General features: G+C 40.0%; 1 protein-coding gene and 1 long non-coding RNA gene across 3 annotated transcripts; both read left to right on the top strand.

The window, feature by feature from the left end:
- The first annotated feature begins 6,791 nt into the window (after nucleotides 1-6,791).
- On the top strand, nucleotides 6,792-9,057 carry LOC101466952 (uncharacterized). Its single transcript, XR_001167456.5, has 5 exons — nucleotides 6,792-6,935; nucleotides 7,272-7,380; nucleotides 7,949-8,091; nucleotides 8,382-8,539; nucleotides 8,747-9,057. It is a non-coding gene; the product is annotated as an uncharacterized LOC101466952 (long non-coding RNA).
- A 694-nt stretch (nucleotides 9,058-9,751) lies between these two features.
- Nucleotides 9,752-12,183, top strand: selenoh (selenoprotein H). 2 transcript variants are annotated; one of them, XM_012917651.3, is made up of 5 exons: nucleotides 9,752-9,801; nucleotides 10,934-11,060; nucleotides 11,360-11,502; nucleotides 11,589-11,705; nucleotides 11,921-12,183. In XM_012917651.3, the coding sequence occupies exons 1-4, from the start codon at nucleotides 9,786-9,788 to the stop codon at nucleotides 11,690-11,692; spliced, it is 390 nt and encodes a 129-aa protein (XP_012773105.1). In that variant the 5' UTR covers nucleotides 9,752-9,785; the 3' UTR covers nucleotides 11,693-11,705; nucleotides 11,921-12,183. The 2 variants fall into 2 exon arrangements, with proteins under 2 accessions (XP_012773105.1, XP_076733599.1); XM_076877484.1 differs by lacking the exon at nucleotides 9,752-9,801 and adding an exon at nucleotides 9,908-9,944.
- The last annotated feature ends 1,623 nt before the right edge of the window (nucleotides 12,184-13,806 follow it).

Genomic DNA, 13,806 nt, shown 5'->3' on the forward strand with positions numbered 1-13,806 from the left:
CCTGTTTTAATGAGTTAGTGAGTTATATGTATTCACCGGTGCCTTTTTTCAGGTATGCCTTTTCAACTGCTTGTCTAATCAGTCAATCACATGACAGCAGTTCAGTGTATTAATGCATGTAGAGCTCACAAATCTGCAGCAACTATGTGATGCTGTCGTGCGAATATGCACCAGAATCTCTGATGAATGTTTTTAGCACCTTGTTGAATTTATGTCACAAAGAATTAAGGCCTTTCTGAAGTACCTAATAAAATCACTGGTGAATGTATGTCTCATTAAAATTTGCTGTTGAATACTGAACTGAGAAGTAATACTTTATACTTTTGAATGCAAGAAAGAGAGAAAATAAGGATTTTTTGTAAGTTTAAGGGTTTTTTTTAAAAACTCCATTTATAGAGTATTCATGTGTTTTCTTAATTACTTTCATTATTATAAGAAATGTCTCTGCTGTTATGTTCAAAGGAAATACATCTACAATATGTCTAGATGCAGTCAGTTACCAGGTCAGAAAGTATTTCACAGTATAACTGTGACAAAACTACTTTAAAGGCAGTTTTGAGCTTTGGTTATGTAAAAGGACTTTTTACTGTGTGCCACAGTTTCACGCTACTGTTAGAGGAGATGAGATAGCAGTATTAAATTACTCCCCTCAGCTTTTTCCTGCCACTGATAACCACCTGCAGAAAAACTTTCATCGTGACCAATGTAATTACCCTTCCCATATTCTCAAGTCCCAATTTCATGGCAGAACTGTGGGCGGTTGCCCTCCATGGCGGAAAGCAGCTGCCTGGGTGGTCATGGGACATATTTAGTGTTTTTCCGGTGCAGGAACCAAGCCATTAACAGCCAGAATTTCTCTGATCGTCAGACTTTGATGATGTGTGCCCACTCATTCTCCCCCAACTCTCTAACTTCTGCTGCCTCTGCTTTTATTCCTCTCTTTTGTGTGTTTGCATCTTTTTAATTTGCTGTCACTCAGTCTTTGTCTGAAACCCATCGCTCCGGCACTTCTCTCTCCCTGACAGTATCCTCCACGTGGCTGTCTATGCTTGTCTTGAATAAGCCTGCGTGTTGGCCCGAATGAGTTGGCGTTTTAGTTTGCGTTTTGCCGTCGTGTTTGCTGACGTTCACCTTCACACGTGGTATTTGCAGAGGATGAACCGAGACTCACACCCTGACGTCAAAGGAGGCCGGAAGGAAATGAAATGTATGGGGGAAGAATTTCAGAAGGATGGAGCCGATTAATTTCCTCCCACTGCGTGCTGGATATTTACCCTGCAAAAGAATTCAGTCGAATGGTTGAGAGTGCAGGGCTGCAGTCAACAGGAAAGCAAACCTATCACATCCATAATTGACAAACATCATTTGCAGTGCTGCTACACAGCAGTGCCAGCTTCTATTAACCAGCACGTGAAAACCTGAGCCTGCTGGACAGCAAAGCCTTCCTCCTGAACAGAAAAGCAAGACTGAATGAATAAATCATTTTAAGTGGAAACAACGAAAGAGAGAGAGGCTGCCTATGAGTTCACACACTGAACATCAATGTTCCTACAGCCTGTGGGAGTTTCACTAGACGAAGAGCTGCCAAGCAGGAGGGAGTCAACTGGGAAACCTCCCAAACAATTACTAAATATCAAAAAAGAAAGCTTTCGATGAATTTTGAATTAAATATGTCTTCTTTTAACTTTTGCAGTTCTTTGAACAGTTGTCCATGTATTCGGGTTCCTGAGTCAAGTACCCAGTTCCAAGCTTTGGGCTTTTTAAAATAATGTTTCCTGATTGTGTTTCTTTGCATTTGGTTCTTCCCTCTAATTCTGTTCTTGGTTTTAGTTCATATTGTATTCCTTGCTTGGCTTATTTTCCTCTATCTGGTCAAATCCCATCTCTGTGTTTCATCTTATATCACTTTGTCAAGTTTAACTGCCCTCTCATTATCCCTGATTTATTCCTGCTGTGTCTCCCACTTATTTAACCCTCACCTCATTACCATGTGTGTAAACTGTTTACATCTTCCTCTGGTCCTTTGTCGCATCCTCGAACACTGCTGTGTGTTTCCTTGCTCCATGTTTCCTGAAGTTATGTGCTCCCTATCTATGTTACTGTACAAATAATATATTATTAACATAAAACTATGTTTCTAGAATATGTTTATTGGGGCTAAAACAAACAAACTATGCTTGTTCAGTCTTTTTTCTAAATTCTGCCTATAACTGATCCCTGTGGTGTCTCACATGTAACTATTGGGGGTTTTACAGTTTCTTTGGCTTTGGGGTGAGTTTGCTGGGACGTCCACTGCTGGATGTTTTCCACTTGTGAATAATCTCTCTCACTGTTTTAAAATTGTTTGAAAATAGCATTAATGTGTCTTTCCCCTCCGTGATTTACCCCAGATTTCTATTGTTTTGTATTCCTGACTCCAGTGCTTCCTTCAATTTGTATGTTTGAGATTTTGAAAAAGCTCCTGCATCAAAGCGGTTTTTGAGTTCACATTTTTCCCTCTCCTCCATACTGGGTCGAAAAGCTGCTGCACAGCACATGATTTTACTTTAAAAAAAGAAACAAACAAAACAAAAATACTACATAAGGTATAAAATCCATACTTTACTATAAATTCTTTCCCTTATCAAGTTCTGGATCATGGGTGCAAGAGGAGGAGTGCACCGCAAACAGGCTGCCAGTCCCATTAACACCAACAGAGAGAATGCACGAACTCCAACACAGAAATTTGAACCCAAGACCTTTTTGTTGATAACCTATACTAGCTTCTTGTGGATGTAAAATGTAAAGCATTGATAATTTTTTGTTAGACCCTGACCCTAACCCTTCAGAACTTGAGCACGATTACCTCAGCCAAGGACGTAATAGTTCTGTCCTTAAAACACGACAGCTCCAAAAGTTTTGAACGAATTCTCATAAAATTTGTTGGGGTGTGGAATAGGGTCATGGAAAACATTCTATTAAAATTTGGCTTACATCCACCAAAGTTTTTAAAGACAACTTAATGAGTTAATGGTCAGAAATTGACAGAAAGCCTTATATTTTAGAAACTAAGGCTTCTGTATATAGCAGTTTATCAAAATATTTCTTACTGCCTTTTTATTGACAACATATATTCTAAATATCATGTTATTATGATTTTAAATAAAGTCAAACATTCATAAAATGTCTTTTATATTTAAAACTTTACTTGAAATTCTGCTGCCTTTGACTGTATTGGAAACATTCAGGTATTGCATACTGGTATATGGGTACTCCAAACATCCAAATGTCATTTTATATTTGACCTCTGATCTCAGTTTTACATTTCGCATTTGTCGTTGTTTCAGGTTGACCCCAAAACGTGTTATATCTTTAAAGGGAGTATTACCTAGTTAGTTAGAAATATACTACACTATATTATTATAGAACAAGCTCAGGTTATTCGTGCCCAGTTATTTACAAATAAATATCTATTATCCATTATCGACTCCTACATAATGTTTGTGTAATCAAAGTAAACATCTCTCATGCTACTCTTGTCTGAGTTTCTTAGCTGAGGTCATAATTACACATTACCAGTATAGTTAAACGCACTCGAGTGTTACGGTAGCTAATCAGTAGGCTGCCCAACTATTATTAAGTATTATTTATTTTTGGAAAACAAACTTGTTTTCACTTTATGTATGTTGCTAAACATCAAAATAATTTTTTTACTAAACAATGTAATGCATGCTACATATGTAGTATATCCACATAAAAAAAAGGCGGTTTCATAAATAAATTTAATAACAGTCACCGCAGGCACATTTTGGGACCAGGCCTTATGTTTGGCACCCCTGCTCTTAGTTTTCATTAAACTTGAAACAAAGAAACTACAGAGAATTTTTGTCACAGTAAAGCCCTGTGTGCAAAGATAGAACTGATAAGTCATTTTCGTTTCTGACTGACTGTATCGATTTGTTGAATATCTTAGGTTCATCAAAGTTGTACTGTCTGCGTTTTGCAGTATAAAGAGACAGACACAGATTAGTTAAGTGCCATAATAGAGCTTTGACAGCTGAAGAGGTTAGAAGTCAGAACAATAAGATGCAGCCATAAATAAGAATTGGATTCATGAATGAAACGTCAACCTTCTGGCACTGCTCCTCTGCTTGTGTGTGCATGCACAGAAATATCCATGAACATGCATGAGAATTTATGCGATGAGGCTTGCTGCCCTGTGCGTCCGGCCTTGCGTCACTTAGAAGCAAAAAGAGGAGAGCGGGGTGACGACAGGGCACATCTGTCTGAAGATCTGTCCACTCTTCTGAACATTTACGCAGACAGCTAAAAATATACTGCGACAGGCTGCATAGAGAGCCTGCTGGGAGCCAAAGAAGCACTCGAGATTTGATGCCTGCTTCTTTTTTTCCCTCTGCCTTTCTGATTCAGAAAGAGTGAAAGATGTCATCGTATGACAAAGACAACAAGAGTAAAACCCAAGAAGTGTGAGCCTTGAGTTTGTTGTAAGTAGGAGAACAAAAGCACAGTGATTAGATGAGCAGTTGTCGTGAGTCAATCACTCTGCCTCCCACTGGGAGCCTGTATAGCCCATTTTTTTTGGCACAGACGCAACTTGTGACGTCCTTTTGACAATTGCTTTATATGTGCCCAAAAATATGACTTCCAGAGCCACTGTGAGAGACACTGCTATTCCGGTAACACCATATTTGCTCCTGACTTTGGAGTAGGCAAACACATCCGTCTGGTGCTCGGCAGGGTTTTTCTCTCACTTTTCTTCTTGTTTGTTTTGGATGCCGTCTCTCCGCCATCCCGCACGAGTCCACATTTGGGAATCGTACAAAACTATTAGAGAATATGGGACACGAGCCCCTGGGACCCGCATTCATCTGTCTCCCTGTTTACAGAGGATAACAGGAAGCGCTTTCTCTGGAAGAGCCAGAAAAGCGGATTTAATAAAAAACTTTGCAGGTTTTAGCAGAACGGGATGACGCAAATACAAGTCCAAAAAGTTAATCAACTTGGGTCCCAACACTTTATCTACGGCTCAGACAGCTCAGTAGGCTGAGCCAGAGATCTGTAGCCATAGATTAGTTATTTAAATTTGTTCATTGCATGAAACAATTTAAAAGCTTTTATTTAATTTAAAAAAAAAAAACAGCAAATCTGTTACATGTCTTAAGCCTCTTTGTCTTATCCACTGAGCAACTAGGCCTGCTGAGCCGCTCATTGCACATTGTATGGATCATTGTACATAAACAATGCTCTAATGACCAGCCAACTGTAGAAGATGTACTATTTGAACAAAGTCCAAAAAACATCACACAACTGAATTCAACCAGATTGCAGAAGATGTTTCACAGCTATCTCAGCTGACTTCCATTTTCTACACTGACATTATACTATTTATAGAGTGAATGATCATCATCATCATCATCTTAATTGTTAATTAGTCTATTACAGCTGATGTAAACCAACACTGACCATGGGCACCACAGATACTGTGCAGCAGTTCATTGCAGTTCTTTACAATAAATCCACCACAGTACGACAAGCTGACCTCTTTATCCCATACAAACTACCCAGGATTTTATACGTGACACTTGAATAACACAAAGTTAGTATATCTTTGTTTGTTTTGCAGAAATATCCAGTCTGTGATTGAAGTGATGACATCACACGCAAGCTTTAAATTTGCAGTTTATAAAGTATCACTGAACAGTTCTTACCTTTAAACCTAGCCTAACACTTGCACTCCTTCCCAAGTATAAATGCTACAGAGGAACCTTTAAGCATTTGTTTAAAAAAAAAAAAAAAAAAAAAAATGTAAGCAGTAGGAAGTTCAGATATTGTCACGTGGCCGGGTGGCCGGTACCGAACAGGACTCAGGTGCAGAAACCCAGAGCGGAGGCAGCAGATGATGCAACAATTTATTAGGTTTAAGTGCAAGAGAAAAACGTGGCAAAGCCAAAAAAACAGCGAGACGTGGAGTCTTGGTGCGGCGTGGCCTGGGGAACGTGGCTATGGCGAGGGAATGAGGCCTGAGATGCGGAACGGAGCTGAGTGGGGAATAGTCACACTGAAGGAAGAGGATATAGGAGTTAGGTAGGTAGTGAAGGCAGCTCTGCAGTGGCCAGTTGTAAGAGCAGCAATTCTTACTTGCAGTTAGGGACCTGGAGTGTTGAGAGGGGGGTGATGAAGATCCAGGGGAGGCTGAGTAGCGTGGAAAAGCTGGCCTGAGATCCGGGGCTTCAGATGGAGTGTGATGGCAGGAGGGCAGGCAGGTGAGGCACAGAGAGATTTCCAGAATGATTACTAGGTATCCTGAGTCCAGAGGTGGAGTGTGAGCCAAGGTGGATACAGCAACTGTAGCACAAGAGAGTCGTGTTAACAGGATGAATCACAGCAAGAACTTAACGTATACGGCCTGTTACCAACATGTGTTGATGACGAACTGGCAGTGAATGAACATCAACGTGTGGTTTAAATCCCTCTGGCTTGATTGCCTGCAATAGGCTCCAGGTGTGCGGGAGCTGGAGTTGGCCCTGCCCAGGGGCGGATCCCAGGTCAGTTCAGGAGCCTTATGGAAATTCCAGCCACCCACCGCAGACCATGACAGATATTTTCTGTTATGGTGGCAAAGTGAGGACCTGCTGATTTACAATATGAGAAGCTATTACAGAGTGAGTAGAGATAAACAAAATAACACAATGACAGGCAACACAAAAGGGCTCAGACATTTTAGTGCACGTTTGAGGTTTGGATAATAATAATAATATTTAACACAATTTAGTGGGCTACACACTGAACTTAGAGGGTAAAACAAAGTATCGACCCTGTTGCACTAGTATCGAGCCGATGCCAGTACCAGCACTGGTATCAATACGATCAAAATTTGGGTCGATCCACCCACCTCTAGCTAAAAGCTTTTGTAACAGCGATGGCGCCGAAAGCAGGTAGGTGTGTGAATCCTAAATGCTACACTGCACCACTGAGATAAGTTTGTTTCCAGATCTTACACACACACTGCACGCTGTCTTATACAGTCTATAGCTACAGCAGCTGTCCGGTTTGGATTGGAATTTATCTGCGGAGTTAAAATCAGCAGGAGAAAGTTGGTCAAATGTTTACATTATGCGCTTTTTTTTACGTATTCACATGAAATGTCTGAGCATTTAATAATGTAGCAGGTTAAGTTCACTCCCCTGCCTTATCCAGCATTACATTCTGCAACACAATGCAAGCCCCTTTGTGTTATGAAACCATCACGTAACAGCACGTGCGCTGTTCAGGTCGTCGAGGGAGGAAGCGCAAAGCGGAGGCAGAGGAGCAGCAAACACCAGCAGGGAAGAAGAAGGAGCGAGCAGAGGAGGAAGGCAAAAGAGTGGTCATTGAACACTGGTGAATACACTAATCACATGATTATAAGCGGTGTAGTAAATACCCAGATCAACCACTGCTGTTGTCCACTCACTACTTATTATATGGTTTTATTCATTTTTAGTTTTTCCTTCTGAAATTTCAGTTTAAAAAAATCAGATGCTGTTGACTAGGTCATATAATCGTAAGACATTAATATAAATCCATTTTACAATATAAAAAACATCCATCCATTCTCTTCTGCTTATCCTTGTCAGGGTCGTGAGGTGTGTGGGTGCTTGATTGAAAAAGATTACTTTTAACAATGACAAATGCAACTGAGTATTTCATCTACAAAGTGGTACTTAAACAGTAAATTGTCTGTTTAGATTCTACAACAGTATTCTATGTTATGCAATTATTTTACGACTAATTCATAAATAAAGTAAAATCAAGTATAATTCTTTACTATAAAGAAAGAAAGTATTCTCTCTTTTGCATTCAAAGTTGTCCTTGGGCTTAGTACTTCCTTAAATGTACTTTTCTAATAAAAGCATCTTATCCGCCTGCACAGATGGCTACCTTATAGTTTACCTGTTGTTTCCTGCAGTAAAAGCTGACGAGTGTATAGGCATAATGCTGAGGAGGTGAAATCTGCCCTCCTGGCTGCCTGTCCTGCACTGCCTGTGATCCTCAACCCTGAGAAACCCCGCAAGAAGAGCTTCGAAATCACTCTTATGGATGGAGACAAAGGTTAGGAAGATGAAAAGGAAAATCCAAGATTAATCCACCCCTTTTAGTGATGACTGGATGTGTAAAGCGCTTTGGGGTCCTTAGGGACTAGTAAAGCGCTATATAAATACAGGCCATTTACCATATAGTAGCTATATCGACTGTACAGAAATTGTTAAGCATGTGATTTGGTTTTTCACTCACTCTGTATTATCACAGGACTTGCTTTGGATTGCCATGTTCACATCAAAAATATTTCCTACTTGCAGTCTTCTAAATGACATTGTTCCTCTTTCCTCTGATTCCAAAAGAAAAATGCCTGTGGACTGGAATAAAGAAGGGTCCGCCTGCTAGGCTGAAGTTTCCTCAGCCTGATGTAGTAGTTGCTGCTCTACAGGAGGCTCTGAAAGTTGAGCGGATGCCAAAGTTTGTCAAAGCTGTTGCACAGAAAACATCAGCTACAGATTAAGTAAGAGATGTACGTTCCCCATAATTTAATCTGGCTGTCAGTTGAAACAGGTTGTAGATATTTCTTCTTTTATAATTATTTTATTTTGAGGCAAACATCCATCCATATTATTTGTGGAAAATCTCAGGTTACGCTGAGCTGTTGATGATGCTTTGCCTGTGTTTATCGGAAAGAACTGACTATTCCTGTCCAATGTTTATGTTTTAGCCCAGCGTTCAGGAGATGTGACCAGTGGAAGCACAAAATGATGAGGAGTGACCAAGGAGATGTTCTCAGTCCCTCCTCTGATGAGTCAAGTGCCAACTGTTGTCATCTTCTGGACACATGAGGTCATCTGGTGGAGCATAATGATGCTAATGATGTTTTTATATGTGTTTTGGTAAATTAGAGATTTTCTTTGTTACTTTTTAGATTTTTTACTTACTCTAGCCAAACACTTAATTGTTTTGTGCAAGTTAATTTTGCTGTGTTCAACTGGATGACTTGATACACCAATAAATCATGTTTTTTTTTCTGTCCATCCACTTTCTTTATTATGGTCACAGGGGGTCTGAAGCCCATCCCAGTTGTCCTTGGTAGAGGCAGGGTACACCCTTCACAGATCGCCAATCTATTGCAGGGCTAAAATGGAGATACAATCAACCATTCATATTCACATTTATGCCTACAGCCAATTTAGAATCGCCAGTTAGTCTAATTAACTTAACCCAATGAATGTTTTTGGACTTTGGGAGGCTGGAGACTGCTCAGTTCAAACACTGGACATTCTTTCTGCAAAGCAACAATGGTAACCATTACTGTGTTGCACTTTTGACCTTTTCCTAAATGTAAATCAGCAGGACCAAGATAAACACAAAAAATATGTTTAATTTACTCAGGCAGGAACACACATAACCCTTTAAATCAGGTAACACACGTTCACTGCTTTAACTTTATATGCTTAAGTGTGTTGCCACCATACAAACACCATGTATTCCTGTTCATGTATAGGTACATACAAAGATAATAAAAGAACACTTATGCTAATGCTGTATGTGTTTAACAAACGGTTTGCATTTTTACTTTAAATGCAGTTTTAGTTAAATTACAGTAATTATATTAACACATTAGAAATAATAACGATAGATCTCATTTTCATTCATGCTCAGAAAACTTCCTACTAATGGTTTCGCCCAGCCAAACTGAAACCCCCTTCCCAAATATATTGGTACAGTCGACATGCGCGCGCCAAAGTTTTGTAACAGCAATGGCGTCCAAAGCAGGTGGGTGTGTGTTATAGGAATGTAAACAATACCGTATTTTTTTTCTACAACAAAAGCTGTAACGGAGTTTGTCTGAGGAGGAAGACGGTTGTACCATTTTGATCCAGCGGTTATCATCTCCATGACTGTTTCAGCCTGTCTTTGTAGGTCATTTAGCTGAATGGCTACATGCACCGGAGCAAAGTAGTAACTGCGAAGATATTTACATTATTCACTTTCTAAACTCGTTAAATGTAGCAGGAGTGGGCGCGCTGACCTTTCTGACCATGTTTATTATGCAACGACTCATTAAATGGGTCATTATTATTACTATTCTGTTGGGTTATGAAACTTCTGAGCTTGCACGTGCCCGAGTCCTCCTCTACTCACTCTCCTCCCACCAAGGGCATGACAGGAGGAGTTGGAGCATTAGGCATTTATAAAACAGACTTCTTTACTTCATTTTATAAGGTTATACATTAAATATGACATGTAGCACAGCTGCATCCGAAATTATTTTGTACTCGAGTTCTGTGACAAACTGGCGATCACAGTGTAAACCCCATGTCGCCCTATTTAAGCTGGGAGTCTTACAGCCCAACTGCAATCCTGAACTGAATAAACAGAAGAAGATGGTGGATGGATGATTGCTTTATTTTTGGGCTTTTGTAAGACTCTACTAAGGCCAAAGACACCTCAGGCTAAATAAGTAGGTGGGTGGGCATAGGACCAGCATTCACCAGGAAGGGGCCTATGGTTTTATTTAACCATGGCAAGGGAAGCAACATGTGCCAGCTACTTGCAAAGGATCAAGTAAATCGATGAACTGCATGTATTTTTTCTTTTGGGAAACTGACTTCTTTTGCCTACATACTTCACTTGCACATTGTGCATCACTGGCCTTTTGATTGTGAATTTGAATTTCACTTTTTGACAAGCAGCCACTAAAGATACACCCTTGAGTCCTCAATTGTAGCTTCTTGTGCAGGCCACTGTCTCCTCTGTCTTATTGATGTTTTTAGAAATTTTCCATTCAGTATTGTGCGGCCTGATTGAATTCTGGGTCATGGACAAAAGGACAGAGGATAAATGAGATATGGAGGCACAAATTCAAGAAACAGCCAAACACAAAACTGCGCATGTGTGTTTGTAGGTCGTGGTGGGAAGAAGCGCAAAGCAGAAGTTCAAGCAGAGGAGGAGAAACCCTCAGTGGAGGAAAAGAAGGGCAGAGGAGAGGATGAAAGCAGCCAGGAAGGCCTCAGGGTGGTCATTGAACACTGGTAAAGAAAAAAAAATGTAATCACGTTATAATCAGTGGTGAAGGAAATGCTAATTGTGTTTATTTAAAGTGAGTAAATATAGCCCCCATTTTAAAATACTTAATTAAAAATCAAAATCAAAGTGTTTAAGTATCAGAAGTGAATGCATTGATTAGGTGGAAAAAAAACAATAGTTCTCATGAAATCTGTTTTATATTATTATTGAACCAGAACCAAAATAGATAACATCACAGTTCACTGTGTAACTCAACTCTTAAAATCTGCAAAAAGATGTAATCTTGATGTGTCACTTCTGGCAGTAAAAGCTGACGAGTGTACGGGCGTAATGCTGAGGAGGTGAAATCCGCCCTCCTGGCTGCCCACCCTGAACTGACTGTGGTCCTCAACCCTGGGAAACCTCGCAGGAACAGCTTCGAGATCACTCTGCTGGACGGAGGCAAAGGTAAACAGGATTTACTCAGCAATGTGGATCTTTCATTGTAAAAAAAAGAAATGATACAAATGACATTTTCTTCCTGATTCCTAAAGAAACATCTCTGTGGACTGGAATAAAGAAAGGCCCACCTCGTAAGCTGAAGTTTCCACAGCCTGATGTGGTAGTTTCTACTCTGCAAGAGGCTCTGAAGGCTTAGACACCAAGTGAAGGTTTGGCAAAGCGGTTTGACTGAATAATGAATGCATAAAAAAACAGAAAATAAGAAAATCCAGCTTTACTTCTTATTCACAGTAAACTGGTAACTCATGTAGCTTTGTAAATAGAATCAAGTCAAAATGCCTTATGAATTGCAATGCAGCTGTTCAGTGAACAACAGTTGTGTATAAGTGTCTTTTTAACAAAACTTTTCCCATGTTATTTGCAGCCCAACATTCAGATGCAGCCAGTGGAAGCAAAAATGATGAGAAGTGACCAAGGAGACGTTCTCAGTCCCTCCTCTGATGAGCCATGCTCTAACTGCTGCCATCTTCTGGGTGCATGGTGACACCTAGTGGAGCTTAGTCGAGCCAAAGCATTTCTCTGACACATTACTGCTGTTTACTGTTGTGTTTCACAAACGTTCAGTTGTGGTTTTATGTCTGTTTTGTTTTTGGGGTTTTTTGATAAATAAAATCTTTTTTGGGGTAATTGTGTGTATTTTGTTACAACTATCCAAACACTCAGCTGTTATTATGGAAAGGTTTTCTTATTTTTATTCAGGAACCAAGTGTGGAGAAGAAAACTAGAGATACAATTTGTGTGTTGAAACACATTAATGCTCACATGCATTCAGAAAGTGTAGCAATGTTTTTGATTGACTCAATACTATAAAACCCCTATTAGCATTTATATTTTTATTAACAACATATTGCAACTCTTGGCAAATAAAGTACATGTTACTAATTGATAGGATTAATAGTTTTAAACAGCTGGCAAAGCACCTTGTATCATATTTTAGAAGGTTGTGCAATTACATTCACCTAAGCAATGGCCTTAATTAGTAACTTGAGGGCTCTGATCTTAGTCTTGTGCAAAAAAGTCATCTTCCAAACGTGATCGCAAATATTTGCTAAAAACGGTTGCTGGTATTTAAAAAGTTTTAAATCACTCGTTGGCCTTAAGAAATGAGTATATCAGAAGAACAGCTGAGGTTAAGCAGTTTGGAGACAAAGTTAGAGAGGAAAGGAGATGGTTAGAACATGTGCAATGGGTACATTGGATAAAGTATGTTCAATGTGGAGTTTCATAAACAGGAGGAAAGAGGAAGACCACAGAGAAGGTAGTGAAGGAAGACACGCAGAGGGTTTGCGTGACAACGGGGATAGAGTGAGTTGGAGACGCGATCCGTTGTGGCGACCCCAAAAGGAAGCAGCCGAAAGAGGAAGATTTGTTAATCTGTCTGTAATCTATAGTGATGGGACGTTCTGTATCGAGGCTTCGGAGCGTGTGTCGAGTAATGGAGGGGGCGTTTCCGCGAAGCGCGTATCGAGGCTTGCTTCATTTATGGGAGGAGCTGAAAATGATGACGTCCGAAGCCTCGCTGCCCGGCTGTACCACGTGACTGGTTCATGAAGTGGTTCGAACTTTGCCGCGAGATATGACAGCGATATAAACCCTCAGACTTCATTCAAAATGTGGGTGTTTGATGGAGAGTTGCTGTTAGAGAGAGTTTGGAGACCGTTTGGAGGTTTATGAGAGTGAGGAGAGAAAGTCAGGAGAGAATGGAGCCAGCTAAGAAGAGGAGGATGTCCTCCCCTGTGTGGGAACATTTTGATTTTATTCCTCCCAACAAGGTATGTAAATTTCTACAGAAGATGTATTGTCATGATACTGATGGTGCAATACAATTTATGTTGAGCTGTCTTGACTTTTGTACAAGGTGAAGTGTTTGCTATGTGCCAGGGAGCTGGGATATAACAACAACACCTCATCCATGCTTAGGCACTACAGAGCTTTGCATGAGAATAAGAGGAACACCGATTGTGGAGCAAGACCAGGTGAGCCATCAAATGCAATGATAATATAGCATGCAGTAATGTTACTAAATGATATAACAATATTATACAACTGTTATAAGTTACGTGTGTGATATTTATATTTGTGCTTTGTCTTTATTGTCTTTCCTCAGGAGAACAATCTCAAATAGATGAAGACCTGGTCAGCATGGTGATTGAGGACTCACAGCCATTTAGCATTGTGGAGGACAAAGGATTCAAAAGATTTGTTAAATCATTAAATCCCAGCTATGTTCTCCACACTAAAAAGGACGTA

The sequence above is a fragment of the Maylandia zebra genome, linkage group LG2, assembly GCF_041146795.1.
Source record: "Maylandia zebra isolate NMK-2024a linkage group LG2, Mzebra_GT3a, whole genome shotgun sequence".
Taxonomy (NCBI): Eukaryota; Metazoa; Chordata; class Actinopteri; order Cichliformes; family Cichlidae; genus Maylandia; species Maylandia zebra.